The sequence below is a fragment of the Tyto alba genome, unplaced genomic scaffold (assembly GCF_018691265.1).
Source record: "Tyto alba isolate M040663 unplaced genomic scaffold, T.alba_DEE_v4.0 Super-Scaffold_6, whole genome shotgun sequence".
In the NCBI taxonomy this organism is placed as follows: domain Eukaryota; kingdom Metazoa; phylum Chordata; class Aves; order Strigiformes; family Tytonidae; genus Tyto; species Tyto alba.
In genome coordinates, this window is record NW_024881327.1 from 27266348 (window position 1) to 27290958 (window position 24611).

Sequence of the window (24611 nt, forward strand, 5' to 3'; positions counted from 1 at the left end):
CCCAATAAAAGATAAAACTTCCTACAGGAACTGAAATATGATAAATTATAAACAAATAATTGCCAGGAAAAAAAAAAATCAACTATTTCACAAGTGGAAAACCTGATAAACTGAATGAGTTTTCTGTTAGGTTGCTATATCTGAAATAAAACCAGTTCATAAATTATTTTTAATTTTACAATAATTTCTTGGTGTGGGTGTTTTGTTTGTTGTTTTTGTTCTTTATAGTTGCCCTGTGGTCACCGATGTAAAGAGATTTGCCATTCTGGTAGCTGTCCTCTGAACTGCAGCCAGAAGGTTAAACTCCGATGTCTCTGTAAGAGACTGAAAAAGGTAAATTTCTAAGTTACATTTCTGAGAACATGGCATTTTCTTTGCATGTTCATAGCCTTGTATGGATGGATTGTCTCTGATGCAGATTAGAATAGATCCAGTTACACTGGTATAGCTTTAACAGTTAACATCAGCTGAAGAGCTAGGCTGCAATATCAAAAGATTCACTGGAGAATATAAAATCCTGTTAGTTCTAAAATATGTTAGCTGCCTGACTTAAAATAGCTTTATCTTCAAGCACACTTGAATTTTTGTAGCTCCACTGGGAGAATAGTCAGATGACCTGCAGTGATTTGAGGAGAAAAATACATTTTTCTGATGATACTGGGAAATTTTATAATTACATAAGTTGGAACAAGCACAGATGTTGTGAAATCTAACTAATGTAGTCAGTTACAATTCTCTTCAAACCTGAAAGCAAGTACAGGCATCAACATCCTTAGCTTCTAACAAAGGTGAGGGACAAAGTAATGTAACAAGTTTATTATAGCTATATAGTATTATGAGGGGAAGAACAGAAATTGATGTGAAATCTTGGCAAATAATGATGAGCTAATGAAAAAAATCATTATCTGGCTTAATTAAAAGGTGCTTAAATTATTTTTCTGAACCCACTGAACTTCTGGGCCTTCCAAACAGGCTGCAGTTCCCCAAGAATTCTCAGCTTCTCCAAGAAATGTCTTGTGCAACCAGAAGTCTTGCAGGTGGGGTGTTCAGCAGGAGAAAGAATAACATGTACAGAACAAGTGCTTCAAATTGAACAGTCCTGTGCTTATAGATAACCACCTTTTTTTTTTTTTTTTCTCTTCAGTACTGGGGGAGTGGAGGAACAGAGAGTGAGAATTATTTTTTTTTCCTCTGTGACCAGACCTTGCCCTTTAATCTCAGCCAGTTAAGAGAATGTATATGAAATTACTGCGATTGTGAATGCTAGTTCTTTTTGACAGAGTTCAGAAGGTTATCTTACTCCATCTTAGGCAAACAAGTGAGAAAAGAGGAGAGAGGAGAAATTAAACTGGACTATTTGACGTATTCATGCTTTCATACTAGTTTATCCAAAAGAAGGAAAAGAGAAAAGACAATTACAAGTTCAATAACGTTTGATCATTAGCTTTATTTTCTGTATAACCAATGTTTTGTTAAATGTGTTTTCTAATTATTTTTATAAAGAAATGGACATTATAACTAACTATATATGGGGAAATGACTATGAAAGACTCAATTTATACTTAACAGGAAGTACAGTGCAGCAAGATAAAAGAAGGCCAAATTTCACTGGAATGCGATGTGTTATGCAAGGAAATGAAGCGAAAAGCATCTGAGGTAATGTATCCATTGTAGCTGTAATTTATTCTTGGTGCTTCAAGAAAAGTAGGAAAAAATGAACACAGAATTATTTTTTTTAAGACAATACCAGCAAAAAATACAATGTAAATAGATGTGCTGTTTAACAGCAGCTACTTTTTCAGACTTGCATTTGACTTAGTGAGGAGAATGACAGTGTTAATAGTGAAATACTATGTTAAAACAGTATTCTGTTATTTTCCTTTTAATTTGTTACAACTGCTTCTTTCCTCTTCCACTGAGAACAAGTGGTGATCAGTGATGATAAAATTGTCATGGCTGACGATTAGTGCTGTAGGATTAGGGCCAGGCCACTTCACAGGGCATTGTTAGATCTGCTATTTTCAGTGAAAGTTTTGCAGCCATTAAATGCTCAACTTGTCCAGCATGAAGAGTGTAATCCTGTCACACTGTATTAGTTACCCTGTACCAGAAGAATGGAGAGTTTTCAGCAATTGCTGAAAATACTTTTTAGCCTGCTATAAATGTGATTTCTCCCTAGTTCTGCTGTTTTATGAAGTAAAGAAATTACTGCATGCTGTCACCCAGAGAGACAGCATATCAACCTTGCTCTTATAAGCCCTTTATAAAAACATAAACAAAAATAATTGGTGCATAACTTGCTTGGTTTTTATTAGGTAAGTGTTAGATGTAATAAATGTACAACTCAGACTCGATGGGTAAAGCTGACTTTTGTCAGCTTCTGCTCAGATTTTCAAGATGGATTGGCAAGTTTTAGCAAGTACCACCTAGACCAAATCCTGCAACTTTGCAAGCAGGTCAAATGCTAAGACTCTTGGGATATGCCTTTAGAAGAGTCCCAACCATAACAAACAGTTCCAATAAGAGCGTGAAGGTAAGTTTGTAGGACGTGGATTGCACTAAAGCAAAGTGAGTTCACCAGAACCTGCATGAGCTGGGGCACAGCAGCGTGTCTCAGTGCAGTGCGCTGTGAGCTGCTGTTTCACTTCAGCGGGTACTAGCTCCTGTTTCTTACCCCTGACACTGTAATCCACGGGAAGGAATGGTCTAATGCAAGGAGCAAATGACTACAAGTTTCTACTCTAAGAAGTGCCAGAGACATGCTGTGTGGCGTAACCTTAGCTGTGTGTGCATTTTGGGTTTTTTATATGAAGTTACAAAGTACTATTTAAATTCTTACCAGGCACATTTCTATACCCTGTGTTGACTTGTAAATGGCATAATGGAATGATCTCCTATTATATGCACTTGACAAAAGTAGTTTATTATGTCAGTTACTGGTTAATGTATCAAGACTGGTGAAAGTCTATTAAAAAATGCACATTTGCAAAGAAAATTTAGTTGGCACAGCTGAAAAACAACCATCAGTTTCCAAAACTAATGTGTTAACTCTGAATGTGTAGCACCTAGTCAGTATGTATTTCTGAGGAATTGAATACGCCTTTTACTATAAATTTTATTACAGAAATAGTTCTAGAAATGTTTTTCTGTACTGTGATCATAATGGCTAAGCCTACCTCTACCTATGTATATTATACGAATATGACCACACCAGTGTAAAAAGAAACTCTTCTGATACTCTTCTGTCTTTTTTTCCGCATTTGTGGGTCATTTTTTCTCTTGGAGCTGAATCTGCCGTTAGATGGCAGTGAAATACCAGGAGACTAGTTGTGCAGTTTTTTCTACACCAGACTTTCTGATTTCAGATGTGCAAGGTCCTTTATACACTTTTCTAAAGAGAGAGACTGCCATTGAGTCTAGATTAAATAAATTTGCAGTAATGCTTTTATTTGATATGTGGTTTAGCAATTTTAAAAAAATGTCTGAAAACCTGCCAGTAGGACTGTTCTGTTGACCCTGGTCTCAGGACACACTGTTTCAGCTACCGTGTGCTAACGCATGGGCTGGTGTGCTTTCTCCTTAGTCATCAAGAGCGCTGGAATTGCAAATTGCTTGGAACAAATTCCACCTGCACAAACCATATTTAGTAAATCATTGTCTCTGTTAATATGCAAATCATCCAGCCATTAGGATCAAGACTGTTTTTCATTTCAAGGTATTAATCGGATTTTTACATCTAAGTTTTCTAAGGTGGATGCAATGGTAAAGGTCCAAAGCTGTACACAAGAAGGGAGACACGTATACTTCCCCAGTTTACTCTTCCTGTTACTACTGTAGTGATCTCTGACTGTGGGAATCTTAGACACCAGCTCAATCTCTGTTTAATGGTCTTTGTTGGATTTATGTCCTGTTAGCATGCCTAATTGTTTTTCAGTCATCATAAACTTTTGGCATCTATAAATGTTCTGTAGCACTGAATTTCTAGATTTAGCCAGCTACTCTGTGGAAGTAGAATACTTCCATCTGTTATGAACTAGCCTCCTGGTAATTTCATTTTATGCCTTTGCTTTTGTATTATGAAAAATAATTATTGATGGTTTATCTCTGTTTGGCATCTTCACACTCTCTGGGGTTTTGTGCCCTGTTAGTCACCTGATGAATCCTAGTCATCCTCTTTAGATGGAAACCACTCCATCCTGTTGTCTTCTGTATATGTTCAGGATTTACATTCTTTTGCTGTTGCAGGACCAAAACTGAACGCAGGATCTAAGATTCAAGTGCATCATGTGTTTACATATTGACATTTTTCTGTACCATTCTGCTCTTAATTTCTAGCATTTAATTTGCTTTCTTGGATGCTGGAAAACACTTTTGTAGAATTATCAGTTGTAACTCCTGTGACTTCTTTTCGTAGGACTTTCTGATGGTGGAGCATTTTTAATTATGTTTGGTTTGCATTACACCAAGGGCTTTAAAGCAGTTTGTTTATGCATTATTCAATATATGTAGTATTCAGCACAAATATAGAGGTTTCCTTTCGCTCTAGTAGTGAGTAAAGTACTTGGAATTAAATATGTGTGTGTAAATTACATACACATGTAGGAACTATCTGTATGTATAAAGTGTACTGAATTGAGGATAAAGTTACTGAAAACTTTGAACAACTGTCTTCAGGAATTTTCTTGGTTGTTAGTGATCAAACTATTCTTTTTAGTTTTTATACTGGTCAGTTAAGCTTGTCAAGTTGAAGTCAGAAGTTCAATTTATAACCTTGTAGCATCCATTATACGTTCCATGTTTTCCAAATGTGAGATGATACAGCTTTTTTGGAGAACAGTTTGTAATTTCAGTAACTTTAGAGCTCACTTGATGGAGGTTTTTCTCGCTTTTACTGAGAATGATTCTATAGGAGTAATTATGATTCTATAAGAAAGTAGGTTTAGCTGCTGTTTACAACAGTTGCTTATCACTTTGTATGTCTGCACAGATAAAAGAGGCAGAAGCCAAAGCTGCTATTGAAGAAGAAAAACGAAGGCAACAGGTATCAACATTTTTTCTTCCTCCCCACCTTGTTGTTCTTACTAAATCATTTAATTTACATGCAAGTAGAGATGTATAGTTTGTAATGTGATGTGCACAGTCATTCCTGTCAGCTGTTACATTACTCTGAGATGTGTGCTATGAATGATTTACAGTGGTTAAAAGCCCACATGTTTTCCCAAACAATTTTCATAATTTTATGCAAAATTATAGTTAATCAGTTTAATCTTGCATTGCTATAACTGTGTATAGTGTATTTTTAGAATACCAAGTACTCTTGATTTTAATTGAACACTTTATAGTGCATAAATCACACAGAACTGCTGAATAGCATCGATAAGAGATTTAAATATTGGGTGAAGCTTCCCTCCTCCCTCCCATCATGAAAGAATGAGGAAGCTTAAATGAGTCTTTGTCCTTCGAGGTCTCTGAGGGGGGGGAAAACGTGTATGTACTGTAATGACTGTTGTTGGTGAGCGTGTGTTGTCAGCATTGTAATCCAAGAAGCTTCTGTGCCAGCTGCCCAGGGGCACTAACACTCATCGTATGTATTTCAGGCAGGCAGTCGGGGTAAGCTGGGCTGGTGCTGGTGCGTGGCTGGGTCAGGTTTGTGGTCTGGAGGCCCCAGCCCTAGCGCGCCCCTGCCAGCCCGTTCGTGCACGTATGCCTGTGCCTGAGCGTTTGACACCAAATCATATTCGAAGTCCAGCGTGTGCTTTCTGACTCCTTTTATTCAGTTTTATCACAGCAGTCAGGTTATACTTGTGTTTTTACCTGCATGTCACACTGTGTCTCAGAGCACTGGCTCACGCTCTGCTTGAGAGGGAGTGCGGGAGGCTTACAGACCTGATCCTCTTGTACCATTCTCCCATCTCATTAGGATAGACATTAGGATTTGACTCTGTGGGTCGAACTTCTATTATGCACACTTCGATTAATTGCCTAGTGACTCTTTTTATGAAAGCATTATGTCTACCAACCAATGCTCTAGCAAGGCCTGCTTTTGTTATTCCAGGTCTACTTACCATGCAGGAAAAGCATGCCGTTATGTACCTGGTGTCCAGGGGGTCAGGCACTGTTTTGTGATCATCTTGTAACAATAAATATATTCGTGCCTTACCTGTCTACAATTTTGATCACATATTCCATCATACGACTCACAGACAGTTCATCTAATTCTTCTTGTTCTGTAAGTTGACCTTGGAACTGGTAGTTCTGGGCCATAGGTCAGGAAGTGTGGCTTGCATACAGATGTCTGAAACATTTTGTTAGATAAAGGTAATCTGAAACTGGTGGTTCTGCAAAAAAAGTACTGAAGTGTACTCATGGACATTTATACATATAAATAACACACTTACAGTTCTAGAGTTAGAAATTCAAAGTTGCTGGTGTTTGTATTGCACCAATTGTGTTTTCATGCATTCCAGGAGGCATACCAGTTACTAATGATTTCTGCCACAAAATCACTTAACTTGCAGTCCCTCTAGTAAAGACTCAGTAATGAGGTTCCTCTGCTACAGTTTCAGATTCACTCCACCAGCATAGTGTGCAACATTATTTTTGTTTTGACTCTTCAGCAGTGATTGCTTCTCTCTGCAGTTGCACCACCATTGCTTTCGACTTGTATGTTCACTGAAGTCTCACAGTTATGGTCCAGCAGTACCCTTGTGCAATATATGGCAATTGCTTCTGTGTATCTATTTTGTGATGGGTGCAGCTTCAGGTATAGAAAATTTCATCTATACATAATAAAGTCTATTAAAGGATTCATTAAGAGTGTCCAGTAATGTAACACAATAGCAAACAGTAGGACAATGACAGTAAAAAAAATAGGATACCAGTTACAAATAAATAGGCTCTAGAATTGCACACAAGTACTAACCTCGGGTATTGCAGCCTTTTATCTAAAATTGATTCCTTTCCAATTTGATCTCATAATCTGCCATCCGGTGATGCAGATTGGAGGACATCGCTATCACAGGGTGTTGGGTCACATTAAGAGTATATATTCATTGAGTATGCTCCCTTCTGACAAGTTTGCATATTGCACCACCTTCCTGATGTCACTGGCACAATTTTATATAGACAGTTTGTCCGTTACAGCTTCTTGAGACCTCTTTTGATTAATACTTCATTAAATCCTTTTTATATACAAACTAGTTGGGGCTCTGATAAGTCTGCACATTTGTATTTTGGTATTTGCTATATTTGGTAGCAGCTTCTGCTAATACCATTTACAGATGGAATCACTTGTTTCTCCGTGGAAGGGAGACTGCTTGGTTAGACTGCTTCTTGTCATGGCCCTAGCAGCCAAACCTTTCCCTCCACTTCTAATTCAAAGGCACCCTGTGAGGCCAGGGTTTTCACTATTGCTAGATGTGGAAAAGAGATCAGTGCTTTCATAATTTAACAATTCAGACCAAGCTCTCTGTCCCACTCTGGTGTAAAAGCTTTGGTTAGATTTTCAAGCTAACTGGTAATAGTCAAGCGTTTCAATACTGAAAGTTGAGGACTGAAACCTAATTCTAATTTAATGAGTTGTATGAAAGATTTTGTTTCCTTTTTTTCTTAGAAAGAAAATTCTTTTAACAGCTTCTTAGAAGTTAACAGAAGTGCCTCCCCTTCCTACCCCCCCCCCCCCCCCCCCCAAATACAAGACCTGCAATTTCAGGATATATGCTTTGTGTCTGAATAGTCACTGTTATCAGCATTTCCCATGGGGCAGCTACTTCTTCCAGTTCAGGAATAATATAGAGATTAACACATGAAGGAGCAAAATGAGCAGCACTAAACTAGATATTATCTGGCATCCAGATGTTCTGAGTATACAGTTTAAACAATTGCATTTCATTTTCCTTTTAATATATCTATACACAAAGAAGTTAGGTTCTTACTCTAAATAAAAATCTTGAGCCTGTTTAGCTTGAAAAATTAAGGTAGTTTGAAGACTGGGCACAACCATTACTTTATTGTTCACAGATTACTGAGGTGACACTTTGGGAACAATGACAGTTACATAAAATCTGTAGGTAGCTTTTCAAGGATAGTGATGTCTTCTTTCTCATATTTTGTGCCCACAGATCTTTTTTCATTCTGTGTTTTGTTTTTTATCATGTATTTATTTTTAGCTGGGTTTTTATAAAGATCAATAGGAAAGCAATTCAGTACCTGTTATATAATTGTTCAAGCCCTATATTTTAATTCAGATTACTGCAATTCATGAAGCACACTGCTTTTAAAACTTACAGATCACAAGGTTATAACTATAAAAGCCCCAGATTTTAGTTAGTATCTGTGTAAAATGAAATACTGCCATATTATCTATTAAACCTTAAGAACTCTGTACTTGCCTCCAGATACTGGATTTTGAAAAACTGTTTCATTAAAATGCTTACTTTTCTAAAGGAGGATTAGCTAGTTGAAAGTAATCTTGTTTCAAATGGCAGACTGTGGAACTTTGTCTGAACTTTTCTCCCATATCATCACAGAAGTGCCAACAATTTCGGCCTTTATTAGGTACAAAGGAGGAGACATCAAAATGGGTCCCTTTCTCCCACTACCGGTGGTATCTGGCACAAGAAGGGAAGTAAGATCCGCTCTGTGTAACTCTGACAAATATTTGCTGTCAGTAGAGGAAGACCAGACATCAGGAGATCTTGAGTTCCAGAGGAAAATTATATTTACTGGACTATTCTGCCCATTTCCCAAAACAGTCTCATTCTTGTTTCTTTAATGCACCTACCTTATTGTCTTAGTCCCTCTCTTCCTGGCAGCGCTGCAGTAGTAGTCATGTAGATTTATTTGCTCTCATGGCCAGGCTTTGTCTCTGTTCACTGTCCATGTTTCCTCTGCTTCAGCTCAATCTTGTGCCTTTTGCCCAGCCAGTCCTGGCTTGCTGCACTCTGCTGCTCACATCTCTCTCCTCTCGTTCAGTTCATCCAGTCTCTCTGCTCCTTGGCCCGTGCTTTCTCTAGTAGCTGACAACTCTACCCAAAAATCCAGATTACCGTCGGACCTTTTCTGGTTTGAGTCTGTCTCAACTCTCCCTTAAAGAATCTTTTCTGATTTTCCTAGTAACTAGGTGGTTCCTCATTGGAGTCTCACCCCAGGCTTAACACTTCTGTTCCAGGCTGCCTCACTCCAGTTTTATTTCATCTTTTTACCCTAAAATGAGTTTTGTGTATGTTCTCTTGGTACCCTTTTAAAAGGATGTGGAGGGGGAAGAGGAACAGAGATCAGAGGATCCTACTGTTCATTCCAGACATCACCCTGAAACTGCTGTTCTGGGTGGAAGCTTGACATGCTTCTTATTTTTTCCATTTGCTTTGCTTAATTTTTGGGCCTAAAGGCATGTGCTTCCTTTTGAAGGATGCTATGTACCTACTACAGTTATATATGAATGACTAAGAGCTAAGTTATAACAGTTAACAAATGGAATCTTTTTGTGAATGTCGAAGATTATATCTATTAATCTAAAATTTAGCTGAGCATGCAAAATATAAAGAATTGGGGAACAGATGATAGATTTTTATTTATTTTTGGCAGAGAGCACGTCCTTATGGGAGGTCTTTGAAGGTTTCAGTCTATGCTCTGATATACGTTATTGTAATAGCTAAAATACTTGAGTGCTTTTCTTTAATAGTAAAAATAATGTATTTGTAACATATTTCATGGAAATAACAATCTCATTTTGGCTTAACATATTTAGCCTGAGTTAAAAATCTAATGTACAAGTTCAGTTGGTTGTGTTTTTGGCGATGTTTTTTATAGGAAACTAAACAATGGTTTAATACTTGGAAGTGAAGTGCTTTGTGACCACAGGATATAGTGCTACCATTTCATGTGTAAGAGATGTGTAACTTCCATTGGCAGCCAGTTATTTTTATAAAATGATTTTTGGGAACGTTATTTAAAATCCACACATTTCCTCGTTTTTAATTCTGACACAAATGTCATCTACTTCTTCTGGTTTTCTTCATCTAGGCTGAACTGGAAGCTTTTGAAAACAGATTAAAAGGGCGAAGAAAGAATAAGAGAAGAAAGGATGAAGTAGAAGTTGAACAATCATCATGGCAAAAATACAAGAATCTCATTATGCTGCCAGTGTTCGGAGTTGCAGTTGTGATGGTTGCATGGCTCATGGTCTACAATGACTGACACAGCTCAATATTTAATACACCTCAGTTGGGCTTTTGGTAGCTATTATTCCTAGAATGTTAGGCTGTGTGTAACAGAACTTAATATGCATAGCTTATGTATGTATGCTCTTTGCCAAGAAAAGTGCAGAGGAGGGAAGAAATGTCTCCTTCTGTGTTACTACATTCACAGCACAAAACTGCGTTCAGACACTGAAAGTAATTGTAGATTTTGGTCTACACTGAAGTGCTGATGTAATTTGTCTCACTGAGATCTGTTAACTCTTCTATTAATATAGTGTGTTACTTTTTCCTTGTCTCCATTTCATAATGTTAAAAATAGCTTAGCATAAAATGCTTTATTGAATATTTGTTTCCTGCAAAATCAACTTAGTGGTTTATTGAAGATTAGTATTCTTATGCTAGTCTTTATTTTGTATCACAAAATAATTTCTGTGCTTCATGTCAGTTTTAATTATAACAACTAATGGGGAACTTCAGATCACTTAAGCCTGAGTGTTCTGGGGCCTCATGTCAGAACTTTTCAGTGAAAGAAAATGGGAACCGTCTTTCAAGTCAACTGTATCACAAACAATAAAATGGGCCCCCTTACAGACTGTGGGGCTTGTTTTTTTGGTTGTTCCCCCCCTGCCCTGGTTTCCTCAAGATCAAATTTAGTGGACAGATGCATACGCTGAACGTGGATGTGAAGTAGTTTCAGGGTACAAGGATGTGTTCTCATCACTGCCCCCATACTAACAGCAGAAGAGCAATTTCAAATTGAACTTGGAGCATCACTTGACTGTATAGGTGAATGTCACATTTGATTATTTGCATAGGTGTAAAAACCTGTAACTGAATAGTGTAACAAGACAATTGTATGTTGTTCTGAAGCCATCTGGATAGTGCTTACTAATCACGTATAAACTATCGAGCTAATCTTTTAAATGTTTAAATATTTTTCATACTGACAATTTAGAATACCTTGCTTTTTGAGATATCAGTGTTGGTTTGCAGAGCTGAAAGGTTAACACAGCTTCAAGATTATTAGAAAAGCTACATTATCTCAGCTGAGGTTAAATCTGGGGGCAGGGGAAATTAGAAAACGGAATTTTTAATCCTGTGCTGGAAATTTTATGCTGATACTTGAGCATTGCGTGTAACAGACGTGTTTACAAGATCCTGTGAAAGATGAGGTACAAAGCCAAAGGGCATTAGGTTGCCCTTGTAATTCAGGCATATAAGTTCATCACAAGTCCTGCAAAAGCAGTGGGACCATTTCGGCCAATTAGAGAAGACTGAGGTTTGTTTGAAAGATCTTTTGGTTGATTTTTGTCCCACTTTTAAAGGGACCCAGTATTAATTTGACCTGATACTACAATTGTCATTACAGTTCAGCAGCAGAAAAAAAAATAGAAAAGCTGCAAAAGGCAGTTACTTTTAGATTGCATAAAGTGGGGAGAAAATCACTTTATTTTCAATTTTTCACCTAAGTTTGGTGAAGGAGATAGATAAGGAAAGCTTGGCAATATTTAGCATGAATTGTTGCCATTTGAGAGTTGGGGTTTGTTTTTTTAATTTTTTTTCTAGAAATGCATAGTACTACTGTCATGATGTGTCAGGCCATTAGTATATGAAGTTATAGATTAATTGAAATTACACTAGGCAATCATAGTTGCATCTCTGTTGAGTTCACTTATTTTCTAGTATAAGGAATAAGCCATTTTATACGTTGTTACTTTAACTCTTTTCTGTAACATTAATGCCTGGAAGATAATTCCATATATAAGTGGTGTTTCTTTAACTAAGTGAGGTGATGCTATTATGTGACTGCTTATGCCAGTAACTCTCCCGGCACTGAGAGAAAAAGAAGAGAGATTTTTGTTCAGCTGAAGTAAAATGTGATATATTGTTCAGAAGTACAGAAAGATACCTTTATAGCTGAATTATGCAGATCAACTTGAATGAGACTATTATGGAAACAGCTTTATCTTACATGCCTCTAACTCATTTTTCTATTTACTCCTCCTAGCTTTTTCTTTAAAACAAGTACAACAGAACATTTATCCTTGCCTCTACAGCAAAGAGAAGAAATCTCTCTCTTCAGAGCTCTAAAAATGAACTGCACTTGAGTTATATGTTTGAAGTAGTCCTTAGTGTTCTTTTCTGTGTATTTTGCAATATTTGTATGAAATATTGGAGAGGAAAAAACTTGCTTCTTCTTGATCATCTTTATTATGATAAGAAAGCACACTAATCTTTAAAACTTCATTCCATTCATACAAATACGTGTATGAGTAGGCATGTGCCCTTTCTTAAGGAATTTGTATCTTTCCTCAACCTTGCATATGTGAGACATACCTATTTTTGAAATTTCATTCAAAATAGTTCTGTATATCTTATGCAGCCATCTGAGTCATTTGCATTCTGTCGGTCTGCCTGCTGAACCAGATATTTGCTTCTTGGCATAAAAAGGTGTGGGGGTTTGAGCAATCTGCAGTTTAATAAATCACGGGGTTCTATTTGGTTTTTAAAAATATTTTTACACTTTTTTTTTTTACCTTTATTTGGTTGGAGCTGCATGTTGCAAACATGACCTTTGAAGTAAAAGGTACAAATAAAATCACCTGTTATTCATTACAAATGAAAGATGGTAATTCTAGAAAGAAAATATTGAACTGAAGGCAGGGGTCTTTTTCAGCAATTTAGATGTAATTTACTGTTACTTAAGGTGATGAGCAAATATTTTTAATATTAATGGTTTACCAAAACATTACGTATTGATAAGTATGCATTAAAATAAAAATTATATAATCTGACCTGCTGTTGAAGGGTAACTATATAGAGGGAAGCCTGGTCATGAGGATAATTAGCATGAATATTATTTAGCTATGTGTAAAATGAAAAAACTTGGGGAGGCTTTTCCTGATTCTGAATCCATTCTGGTGAGCATTCATCTTTCCACTGAACCAAGGTGCTTACAAGGTGTCAACATATTTTGAGTTGGAAACTCCTTGGACAAGTAACAATAACAAAGCCATTGTATGTGTTAATTTAATGTAAAAACCAAGTCAGACAATAAACACATCAAAAACAACTTGAAAAATTGTTTGTTTTCAAGGACTGGTGTAGTAAAGCAGCAAACTTCTCTCAGGTAATGGTGACTGACACACCTCAGGGGAAGTTTTAGGCATGCTTTTTGTTCCCTTCCCTGGCTGCAATAGCTCTTGCTGCTCAGGTTAGTGCTGGAATTACATGATCGCGTTCCTTCAAAAAAAGGAACTCGCGTTCTGACAAAACTGTGAGAATGGATGGGGAAGGACATTAAGGTGAAACAAATGGGAATGGATTTAGTAGGTGGGGGTTTTTTTGGCCTCATAGGGGGAAACATAGCTGGTCATTATTATACATTTGTCCTGACCTTAACTACTAGAGAAGGAAATGTTACCACGCAGATAGCACCAAAATTTGTTCATCAAAGCTTCTATGCTCCGTTGTGGCTTTAAAGCCACAAAGTGTTGATAATCTCAGTAGTTCTGGCTCCACAGCCTGTCTGCTATATGCAGAGCGCGCCGAGCCTGCATGTTGTGGGGTTAGAGCAGGGAGGTGCTTGGCCTGAAGGACGTTCCTGGGCCGGGGTGAGTGGTAGCTGCGCTCTGGTGCGTGTTTTAGGGAGGAGTCTTCTTGTGTGGACAGTCCCGGGGCGACCCCGTCCTCCATTTAGTTCAGATATCCCTCTTCTGCACTGATTTCATCCCATTACCACCTGTTACCTGTGGGCATTTAAGTCACTCCCTTTTCTTGCTTCATGAATATAAATTTGCATTTGTGTCTGCCCTTATTCAATTAATCACTCTAAAGAATTATGAAATGAAGATACTGTAGTGGTCTGTATTTACTAGGAAGGGGAATACAAGGCAAAAAATGGGGAAAAATAGTCATATTAGCTATAAGATAATGAGGCCTGTTTGGTTCTTTCCACTAATGGTTGCATGCTAATGATTTATTTGGACTCTGCATTAAAATGTTTATATGCCATGCTAGCAGAAAACAAGTTTCTGGTATGGATAGTGGATCAATATGAGCTCTGTGATACATTAAAATCAGTTATAAGGTAGGCTAAGTGTCAGCTCTCTAGAAATAAGTCTTACTCTGAGGGAACTGTGGTTTAATTCAACCAAGTATTATTTAATCTAAATAATTGTTTCTCATGCAGTGATTTCCATAAAATTGCCAACAAATCCAGAACTCGGTTTAGGCTTTCCCTGTGTGCTGTACACTGTGGCCGAAGCTTGTCAATGTGAACCTGTGATTTGAATGGCTCCCCCACTTGAGGAAATTAGTACGAGATTAGGAGTCAAGATGGGTTTGGGGGCTGGAATTCACAGCTCTGCTGATGAAGAGAAGATACCCTGCATCCAAAGCCAGGCTGTACTGCATCTCGTAGATTCCAGTTTTCAGTTGTTCTAACAGTAATTTTTGACAGAGCTAACTAATCTCTGTAGAATGCTGTAGTAAGTAATGAATTATGGTTTGATTCCTCTTTTTATCTGCATTAGAGTACAAAATAGGTGTTTTACTAAAGATTTTACATAAATGCTCTTGCTTCTGTCTCTTTCCCTGCTTTTCCTAGTATTTGTGCAATTATTTTAAAAACAAAAGCTGCTTTCCTCCAGAGGGAACTTTGCTTGGTTGGGTAAGAAAACACAGGACTGAGTTACCATGAGCAGGAGTTACTTATGTGCAGTGGCACGGTGGAAGCACAGAGCGCCCGGTCTCTGCCCCATAGCCTCTGCACACAAACAGAAAGTGACAGGACCTAAATTCGGAGGTATGGAAGTAAGGATAGGAAGAAAAGAAGCTGGAAAGAAGCTAGGAAGGAAAGTTTGTCTTGGACATATATAAACAAACTCGGCTACCAGCTTCACTGCTAGCCAAGAGGGGTGAGCAGGGGTAGGAGCCGTGTTCATGTCGAGGTGGTGGTTCACGTTTTTGGGGCAGTTTCTGACTCCCAGTTTGACTGATAGCGTTTCAGAAGCACTAAACCGGGCGCGGTGCCCCTTTCCCCGGTCCTTGGGGCCGGCGGGGGGACAGGTGCAGCGCCCCCGGCCGCCGCTGTCCTCCCACGGGTGGGACGGGACACGACGGCCTTGCGTGGCCCCCGGCGGGCTGGGACCGGAGCTTCACAGGGGGGAAGGAGCTGAGGAAACCTGTCGCCGGCTGCGGGAGAGCTCCCTCCTGCCGGAGCCCCTTCCCCTCCGCTGTCAGCCGTCTTTCTGGAGATGAAGGAGTCTCGGCTGGGGAAAGGCGAGTCACCGCGCTACGGAGGGAAGCGCTGCAGTCCCTGCAGGCTCAAAACTTCCTGGGGTGAAACGAAGGCCTTTGCATGACCATAACGTAAAATAAAGAGCATCCAGAAGGCAGGCGGGTCCTCCGGCGCCCGGGAAATGCGGAGGGATGGAGCCGGCAGCCCGGCCCGGGCTCGCCATCTCCCCCCCCTCCCCTCCGCGGTCTCAACCCCGCACTCCGACTCGGCAGATCCCTCCGCTGGGCCGGCTGCGGGGACAGCCCCGGCCCCAGCGAGTCGGGGTGAGGGGGCCGAGGGGCGAGCTCCGCGCGTTTCTGCGCCGCGCATCGCCCTGGGCTCAGGCTCGTCTTGTCACCTGAAGCCCTTGGCGGCGTGACGAGCCGTCCGTTACGGAGGGGGGTTAAAGGCTGTGCCCACCTCATCCGCCCTCCCTGGGGGACGGCTTTCGGGCGAAATTAGCAAGTGATTTTAGGCTGTTATCTCCTCTTTTCCCCAAGGGGTAGAGCCTGGTGCGCAAAAGGGGTGGGGATGTGGCGGCTTTCTCGCGGAGGTTTATTATTATTGGGTAGAGGAGGGGGGAGGGGGAGTCTGCCGAGCAGACAAAATGCGGAGCCCCCCCGCCCCGCAAGTGTGTATGTGCGGGAGGCGGGCGGCCGCGGCTCGTCAGGGACCGAGGTAGAGAAGCGGGGGGCGGCTGAAGTGGAGGGGGTTCAGCAGCAGCCAGAGCATGCACTCCGTGCAACAGTTCCCTGCCCTGCCTGCGGAGGAGGAGCGCTACCGGCAGGTCCTCTCCGCCAACCCGGTAAGACGAGCCCGAGGGTGCACCCCGCCGCGCGTGGGGCCGCCTGGGCGACACGGGGCAGGGGGGGGGGGCAGCGTGCTCAGGGGGGACACCCCCGGGTGCCGGAGAAGGGGAGCGCGGCCGCCGCTCCGGCGGGGACTCCCGGGGCGCCGCGCAACGCCCGCGGGGCCGAGCGGCAGGTTGATCGGGCGAGCCCCGCTCCCAGCCCCGCGACCCTTCGCAGCGAGAGCGGGCCCGTGGCTGGCAGGCAGGGCCGGTGCCGTGTCCCCGAGGGAGGCGGCCGGGGAGGGGACGGGCAGGTGACCGCCCGCGGCCAGCCTGCCGCGGTGGGGCCGCCCCAGAGCGCTCCCGTGTCGGAACTTGCGCGGCGGGGCGGGAGAAGCGCCGGGACGGCCGAGTTCGGAGCCGCAGGCTGTAGGTGAATCGCAGTGAACGACCGGTAGCGCTTCACCAGGAGCTTAGCGGCGCCCTCTCCCCGGTTCTCTCCCAGTGAGGAGGGAAGATGAGCGGGGCTCATGCGCTTGTTAACCGCTCTGGCGCTGGGAGGAGCGGGGAGGAGTTGCGCCGAGCCCGACGGCAACAGGTCCGGCCAGGATTTGCAGGAGCGAAGTTTGGGCTCGACCTCCGGCAGGACGGCTGTGGGAGCTCCACCGGGCTCCCGGGGAGCCGACGCACCGTGACCTCGTCCCCGACGCGGGAGCTGCCTCCGGCAGCAGCGAGGTCCGGCTTCCCCCTCGCGTCGGATCCACCCTGGGGTCGGGCGGCGGGACTCCTTCCCCCTCCTCTTCCCTCTCCCTCCCTCCCTCCCGCCCGCGGCTGTCCGGCGGGAAGGTACCGGCTGGCCGCCACCACCCACGGGAGGCGGTCATCCCGTGGAGGGTCACAGAGGGGGGCAGTTAATCCTTGCAGGGACAAACAAAATACCCGGGTGGCTGCAAGTGCCCGAAGGGGCTAGCGCGGGTGCTCCCGGTCTCCCACACAGCCGCGGGGAGGAGGGAGGAGCGGGGCGGAGGAGCACGCCTCGCCCGCCCTGACGGAGAGGCTGCGGGCGGGGGCGGGGGCAGGGGCAGGGGCAGGGGCAGGTCCGAGGCGGCCGACGTTTCAGCACGACCCTGCAGCATCAGCAGCCCCTCAGGCCGCGCTCACCTCCTCGGGCTGGTGCCTCCCCGGTGCGGCCGGAGGGGAGGCGCGGCGGGGGCCGCAGGTGCGCGGCGGGCGGCCCCGCTCCCGCTCCCGGTGGCGGTGGCGGTGCGGAGCCCCGCGGCGAGGGAGGGCTGGCTGCTCGCCCCGGGCGGCGGGGCGGCGCGCAGCGGCGCCGGGCTGGATGCTGTAGCGTTCGGCGAGGCGGCGCGGAGCTTCCCGCGGTGTCGCAGCGGCCCGTAGGCGACCGAACTGGCACAGCAGCGCGGGGTTTACGAGTGTGGAAATACGGCAGTGAACTTCGGAAGTGTCGTTGCCCCGCTTGATTTGAAAGGCAGAATCCTTGGACGCATTTCATGGCAGACGATTAATTAATTAACCTTTATTTTAAATTATTAGCAGTCTGGCTGAGATGGTGAGACTCTTAAGTGAAATCAAATATCTAGAGCTTTAAAGGCATTCACGGGGTCTCTTGGGAAGGTTTAACTTTCAGCAGTAAAAATACGGGAATGGATTTTTCCATATGGCCACTTACACCCTTCCTGTGTTCCTAAAAGATGGACGAGGCAGCAGGACTAAACAGTAGTGCTTTAGTTTTGTTTTTGTGATGGATGCCTTAGTCGGAGATCTCTGTTACAAGCTTCTCAGGTACTGTGGCAGAGAGAGCGTTGAGTTCCTGTGTAATCACTGAGGTAATCCAGACAGCTATGAAGGAACAATACAAGGAATTACAGAACCACTCTGCTTATGTGTCTCTAAGAGCTGGTGATATCGCCCGAGTGTCTTGTACATGAAGGTGCTGTAGGAAGCTGAGGGCTCCTCTGGGGGACAGGGGAATCCCAAGCGATGTCCAAACCTCCTTTAGAAAGGAAATGCTCCTGACTTTTTCTCTCTCCTCCATCAGCTATTTCTGGGGTACCGCGACAGCCGGGTTCTCCTGCCCTGGGGAAGCCCAGCCCTTTGTCCTCTCATGCACACACCGGTAAGGCAGGCACCGGTGTCGGGGGGGGGGGTGAGCCAAGCTTGCTTGTCCGCATCAGAGGAATCCCCTTGTGCTCTATTAGTGTCTGATGGGACCGCCAGAACAAAACATTGGTTTTCCTCAGTCTTTTGGAGCTGGAACTATAAAATACTGAAGCAAGCACTCACTCACTGCTTTTCCAGAAATCTTTGCTGGCACTCGACTGTGCGCCTGTGGTAGATAACTTGAGTGTGTAGTGAATCAAAAGGATAAGATGGTACTGTTGGAGGTGTTCTATAAAATGTGCAATGCACGCAGGGCAATTTAATATAGCTGTGTTATTGTTTAGCTGTTATGTATTAGATGATGTCTGCAGATACAAATGAAAGCCAGGCCTGTTAACAGTGCCAGTAATTATTTTAAAATGCAGGCTAACTTGAGTGCTTGAATGTAGGAGCTGCTTTTTTTTTTTCTTTCTTTTTTTTTTTTTTGTTTGTTTTGGCTAAGCTGATATACATGTTTAAGTCTTAGCACTGTGCTCCCTCAAGGAACATTACTGTCCTGCCATTATGCTAAGGCCATATATTGCCAGACACATAATTTCTTGTTATTACTTCTGTGGCCAAGTGAGGAGTGTGTGTGGACGCTGAAGTGGATAAGCACCCAGGCAGAAATCTCATTTACCGGAAGGGGAATGGTCCTTCCAAGAAAAGATTGAACAGGCACGGGAATGTTGGGATGATTGTACCTGGCAAAGATACCCAGCAGCTCCTGCTCTCAGTGCTACTCAGCTCCTCTAACTAACAAATACGGAACTCTGAAGAAGCCCTTTGTACACAAGTAGGATGACAGCGCTTCCATCTGTGTGGCCTCGTGGCTGTTTGGGCTCTGTGAGCCTTTTCAACGCTGAGGCCTAGCAGATTGAGGCCATCCCGATGCAGCTGGCACAATATAGGCACTGAAGGCACTTCCTTAATCGGTGGGAGCTGTAGCTTGGGCCCTGCCTGCACCAGGAGGCCATGGATACTGGATCATCTGCTTCCAGGCTAAAGTCCACAAGCTGTGAGGCAGTTACACACAACGGCACTACCTCTTGGTGTGGTCAGGTTTTAAAAGATGGCAGCTACCGCTACATTGTGTGGGAAGAGTCAAATCCTGCCAGCGTGTCAGGTATCCTCAGCAAGCACTTACGAGGCCGGATGAATGCCTTGTTTCTGAATGCCAGCCCGGGTTTGGCAGGGATGGGTGTCAGGCCACTTGCAGCAGGGCACTCCTAGGGTTGCACACGCAGCCCAGGCTCTTCTAAATGTGGCAGCCAGACACCTCCTGACTTTTAAATGCCTTCAGGATGGAACCCACTAAGCAGCAGGGCTGGAGGGGGGCAGTCTGATTACGGTTTGAAATACCGATGTTTCTAATCCGTCCCAGCTTCTTTCCCTATCAAAAAGAAACAGACCTCATCAATGGCAGGCTGAGTAAGTACCATTCTTCAGCGCCACGGAAGATGGGTGATAACCCCTTGTGAAGTGATGGATTGTCACAGTAGGACAAGGAAAGCTTAAATCCTTCCTGAAAAGGTCTTCACACACAGAACAACCTCTGAAGACAGTGGTCAGATAGGGTCCAGCTTGACTACTCTCACTGCCTCTGGATTTTTAATTGTAGTGACCCTCCGCAGTCAATTTTTGTCACGTGCGGGTGCACAGTTTTGTCTGGAACTGTCCTGAGCCTCAGTCTGGGTGCCAAGGCATAAGAGTCCCCCTCCACTTGCTGGGATCTGTAACTGGGGGAGTTAATACGTGTGTGAGGTGGGTCCTCACTTCCTGAGAGGCCGCATGAGGAAAAATGGGGGAAAAAGAGGGAACGAAGATCGCCTGGTCCTTTCCTAGGCGTCTGGCCTCCTTGCCAGACGTCGCAGCCTCTGTGTCCTCCGGGCCGGCCTGGCCTGCCCCCTCTTCCCCGGGCCGTGAGCGGCGGCGCGGGGCGGGGCGGGCTGGCAAGCGCGGGTCAAGCCGGGCGGCGCGGCGGCGCTGGGGGTTTCCCCGCCGCAGCCGCCTTGCCCGGCTGTGCTGAGGGACGAGGGGGGGGGAAGTTGGTGGGTGCCTCTCCCAGTTCGCAGCCCCGCGACGTAAGAATAATATGATGCCGATCGCATCCCTTCCCCTCTGTCCCCCGCCCCTCTATAAATAACTCTTGCCGGGCTGACCTGTCAGATTCCCCCGGCAGAGCAGATCCCCTGACCCGGGGCCGCCTGCAGTGGAAAGTCTGAATGCAAAAAATACCGGAGTAAAAATAGAGCAGCCGAGTAGCCCCTCCGGCAGGTCCTAGCGCTCGGTGCCGCACCGGCCCTGGCGCTGACCGCTCCCCGCGCGCTACCTCACGGCTCCCGCGAGCCTGGCTGCGCCTCCCGCCGGACTGCGGCCCCTCGGCCCTGCGCGGCATTGAGGGCTTGCCTCCTGCATCCACACCGATGCTCGCCTTCGTACCTTAATGATGAATTCTGTTCTCCCTTTTAAGCTGTCAGATGGAAGCGTAATTGATTTCTGCTATTCTGCTATGGAACAGATAGGTCTCTTCTAAGTAGTGTTTTTCATCTCCGCTCGTCTTTCTAATCAGCAAAAATGAAAGAAATAGGGATGGTGGTTTAATATCCTAAATGTAAAAATAATAATGAAGCAACGATCAAGCAAAAGCTTGCAGTTTCAAAAAGAGATGAGAATCTTGCTACCTCTGAAGTCCGAATTAGATTTCAACCCGCACCTACCTAGTGTAGAAGACTGCTCCCCTGGAGGAGTAGATTCTCCTCAGCCATGGTTTCAAGCCACTATAATTTAAAGCAATGCTTGTAATTATTTATTTATGCATATGACAGTATTTCTGTTTGTTTTGTTTTTTTTTTTTTTTTTTTTTTTTGTTTTTTTTACCTGTGAAAACTGATTATCCGGAACCTAAAGCCAGCAATAGATACCAGAAAGTGCTGTCTGTTTGCTGCTATGCCTTCTCCTTCTGATGCATCCATGTTGCAGTTCCTGGCCCTCAGTGCCTGCTGGAGCAGGGCCATCATCCCTGGGTGTGGTGGTGGGGTGGCCTCGGCTTGCAGCCAAGAACCCACACGGCCACTTGCTCTCCCCCTCACTGTCCTGCAGGATGGGGGAGAAAATGGGAAGAGTGAGAGTGGGAAAGCTCGTGAGTCAAGATAACGGCTGGGATATCGCTTACTGATTACTGTTGTGGGCAAAATAGACTTGACTGGATGAAGTAAGTTTATAACCAATTAATATAAATATTTGATTACTGATTCAGGTATTGTGGAACCAACCAACCAACCAACCAACCAATTAAAAAAAAAGAAACAAGCCCCTGCTTCCAGTGTCAAATCTTTTGCTGGGTGGATTATTTTGCCTATATTAATGTTGTCACAGAACCAGTGGGACCTGGAGATTATAGAAGCAGAATATGCTGCAGTTGTCAGGTTTTCCCCAACCTTCTGCATTTTCAGGTCTTCAGGAAGAAACACAGCTGGATGAGCCCACCTTGCCTTAACAGCCTGTGCATTTTTGCCATCACAGTGTTGAGGAACAGACATTGTTGAGAAACAGCTTATTGTTTGAAAGATGCTAGTTCTGTGCACATACGAACATTGTTTGAACGGATAATATATCTGATAGAATATCAGGAACTGTAGAGTAAGTAGCTTTTTTTTTTTTTTCCCCTTGCTATTTGATTTGTAGCAACCATGTAACAAAAGTAGCAAATGTCTTTTTTAAGCTTTGGTTTGTCCCTGCTCAGCCATTTTAAATGTGTAAGTTTAAATAATTTCTAGTGCATGTAGACAAAGCTGGAAAGGAAGTCTGAAATGACAATTGAATGTGTTTAGAAGTTATTAACAATTCTCCTTTTCCCTATAAAGTCAGGGTATATCGAATAGTGTTGATAGTGGTCTGGAAGGGCTAGGAACCCAGATGGTTTCCATTTGCTTTTTCCTCATCATTAATAGGATTATTATGTGACTTTTGGAGATTTCTAAGGAAAATGTGAATGGGAGGAAAGCTGGCATCTGCTTTAGGGATGACAATTAAATTGAATAATCCTAGCCATAAATGCAGTAGATTTTTTCTTTGACAAAATAATTCATCAGATTATTATTGTTTCAGTGGCTTAGATGGAAGTTTTTAATCTTACAAATCTGTATGTGATCTGTAAACCTTTGATACTATATCAAAGTCGTAGTCAAACACATACACCAATGTAAGTGCCTTGTTAACCCACTTGATCTTGAGTTTTCTGTATCAGCTCATTGTTTTGTAACTTTGACAATAATGAATAGGTTTAATCTCTAGTCACCTCTTCAGTTATTTCTGTCAAGATGTCCTGGTAGTTTCAAAAAAATATCCTTCTCTTCCTTTATTTTCTCCTACTGAAGCAAAATGTTCAGAGATTATATGTTTCTGAACAAAGTGGTAGCCTGATGAAAAATGAATGAGTCACCTCTAACTTTTATAGGTAGTAGCTTACCGACCTGTGAGACATTGCATAAATCCATTTTCATCTTTGGGAAGAGGACAAATACATATCCAGCTATGCTGAACAGAGGAAGCTTTGCTTTGACTCTAAACTATGTCCTTTCCTTATCCTTGGTCCAAGGGTTAGTATCTTTTTATTCACAATGCAGAAAAAAGTTAGTGAAGTTAACATTACATATTCAAATCCAAAATTTTAATTTCTTCCAGGCAGATGTTTATAGTATAAGAATAATTTATATAATGTAGAGAAAAATGAATAAGAAATGCATGAAACAAGGAGACAAATGCTTCTAAATTTGCTTGGCTTGCATTCCAGTTTAGCATCCAGTTCATGTCATTGAAAGCTTCTGATTTTAAATAGGTTAAGTAATAGTATAATCAACAATGCACATGGCATGTATATGATATACTGGTCACCTTCAAGTTCGGAAGGCTAAACCTACTGGTCAGGCATTAATAGGGAAAAAAAAAGGCATGGCCAGTTATAAGGTCTAGTTGCCTTGTGTTGGGTAGAGCTTCTGGTAGGATTTCTACACAGATGGTGATTGATGTACTAAATGGGAGCCACAGGACAGGCAGGATTTCTTGTTGTCCCTTTGTCCTGGGTTTGTGCAGTGCATTTTTTTGGTACCGGGGGAGAGGGATACAGTGGTGGCCCCTATGAGAAGCTTCTCAAAAACTCCCCTGGCTCCAAGTCAGACCTGCATCTGGCCAGGGCTGAGCCAATTAGCGACAGTGGTTGCGCCTCTGGGAGAGCGTATTTAAGAAGGGGAACCTGACAGGGGGTTGGGACTTGTGAGGAGGAGTGCTCTTAAGGACAAACACCTAGGTCAATAGAAGGAAGAAGCGAGGGAAGTGTGCGGAAGCAGAGACTCCTGTATCCCATGGGGAGATAGCAGGGCCTTCCCTCCTGCCACCCATGGAGGTCCATGGTAGAGTAGAGGCCGACCTGAAGCCTGTGCAGAAGACCTCTCCAGGACAGATGTCTGCACTTAAAAGAAGCCAGGACTCTACGGGGAGAAGCATCCCCCACTGTTGTATTTTGGCACTGGGAGGACTGCAACAGGTGGGGCGGGACCCATGCTGGAGCAAGGTGGGAACAGCTGCATCCCGTGGGAAGGACTCACTCTGGAGAAGGCTCATGGAGGACTGTTTCCAGTGAGAGGGGAGCCATGTGGAGCAGGAGAAGAATGCACAGTGTTCCCCCCCACCTCCTGAGCAGGAAGAAATGGCGAGCTGTCTGTAACGCCCATCCCCTGCCCCTGCACCTCTTGGGGAGGAGGTAGAGAGATCAGGAGTAGAGCTGAGCCCGGGAAGAAGGGAGGGATGGGGGGAGGTGATTTTGGATGTGGTGGGGCTTCTTATTGCCCCGCCTTGTCTGTTAAGTGTTTCTTTTGTTAGCGTTTGAATTAAAGTGATGTTTTCTTTTATTTCCCTAAGGAATCTGTCCTTTACTCTTGACAGTAGTGGGTGAGCCACTCCTCCCTGTCCTTAGATGGACTCCTGAGCCATTTCTGCTTAATTTTCTCCTTCCCATTCCTGATAGGGGGAAGGGATGTGTGAACAGCTGTGTGGTGCTCAGTTGTTCTCTGGGCTCAAACCACGACAACCTTCTAGTTTTCCAGGCATGAAAGTTGCTTTTAAGAGGAGGTTTTCCAATAACTATACCCCTACACCCCCTCAAAATGCTTTTGTCAAATCT

The 24611-nt window shown here is 43.7% G+C and overlaps 2 protein-coding genes across 5 annotated transcripts in view; both read left to right on the top strand.

The window, feature by feature from the left end:
• The window catches only part of NFXL1 (nuclear transcription factor, X-box binding like 1), a 50744-nt gene extending 37472 nt beyond the window's left edge, over window positions 1–13272 (top strand). The window contains exons 19-23 of one of the 2 annotated variants that reach the window (XM_042807886.1): window positions 229–333; window positions 1570–1656; window positions 4988–5041; window positions 6056–6229; window positions 10024–13272. In XM_042807886.1, coding sequence (XP_042663820.1) covers window positions 229–333; window positions 1570–1656; window positions 4988–5041; window positions 6056–6229; window positions 10024–10197 — 594 coding nt within the window. In that variant the 3' untranslated portion in view covers window positions 10198–13272. The remainder of the gene's footprint in view (window positions 1–228; window positions 334–1569; window positions 1657–4987; window positions 5042–6055; window positions 6230–10023) is intronic. The other variant, XM_042807887.1, reaches the window with a different exon arrangement.
• Window positions 13273–16135: 2863 nt separating this feature from the next.
• Window positions 16136–24611, top strand: part of CORIN (corin, serine peptidase) — a 164327-nt gene continuing 155851 nt past the window's right edge. For 2 of the 3 annotated variants that reach the window (XM_042807702.1, XM_032998954.2), the window contains exon 1: window positions 16136–16285. In XM_042807702.1, coding sequence (XP_042663636.1) covers window positions 16211–16285 — 75 coding nt within the window. In that variant the 5' untranslated portion in view covers window positions 16136–16210. Of the gene's footprint in view, window positions 16286–17731; window positions 17841–24611 lie in introns of those variants that run through there. The other variant, XM_042807703.1, reaches the window with a different exon arrangement.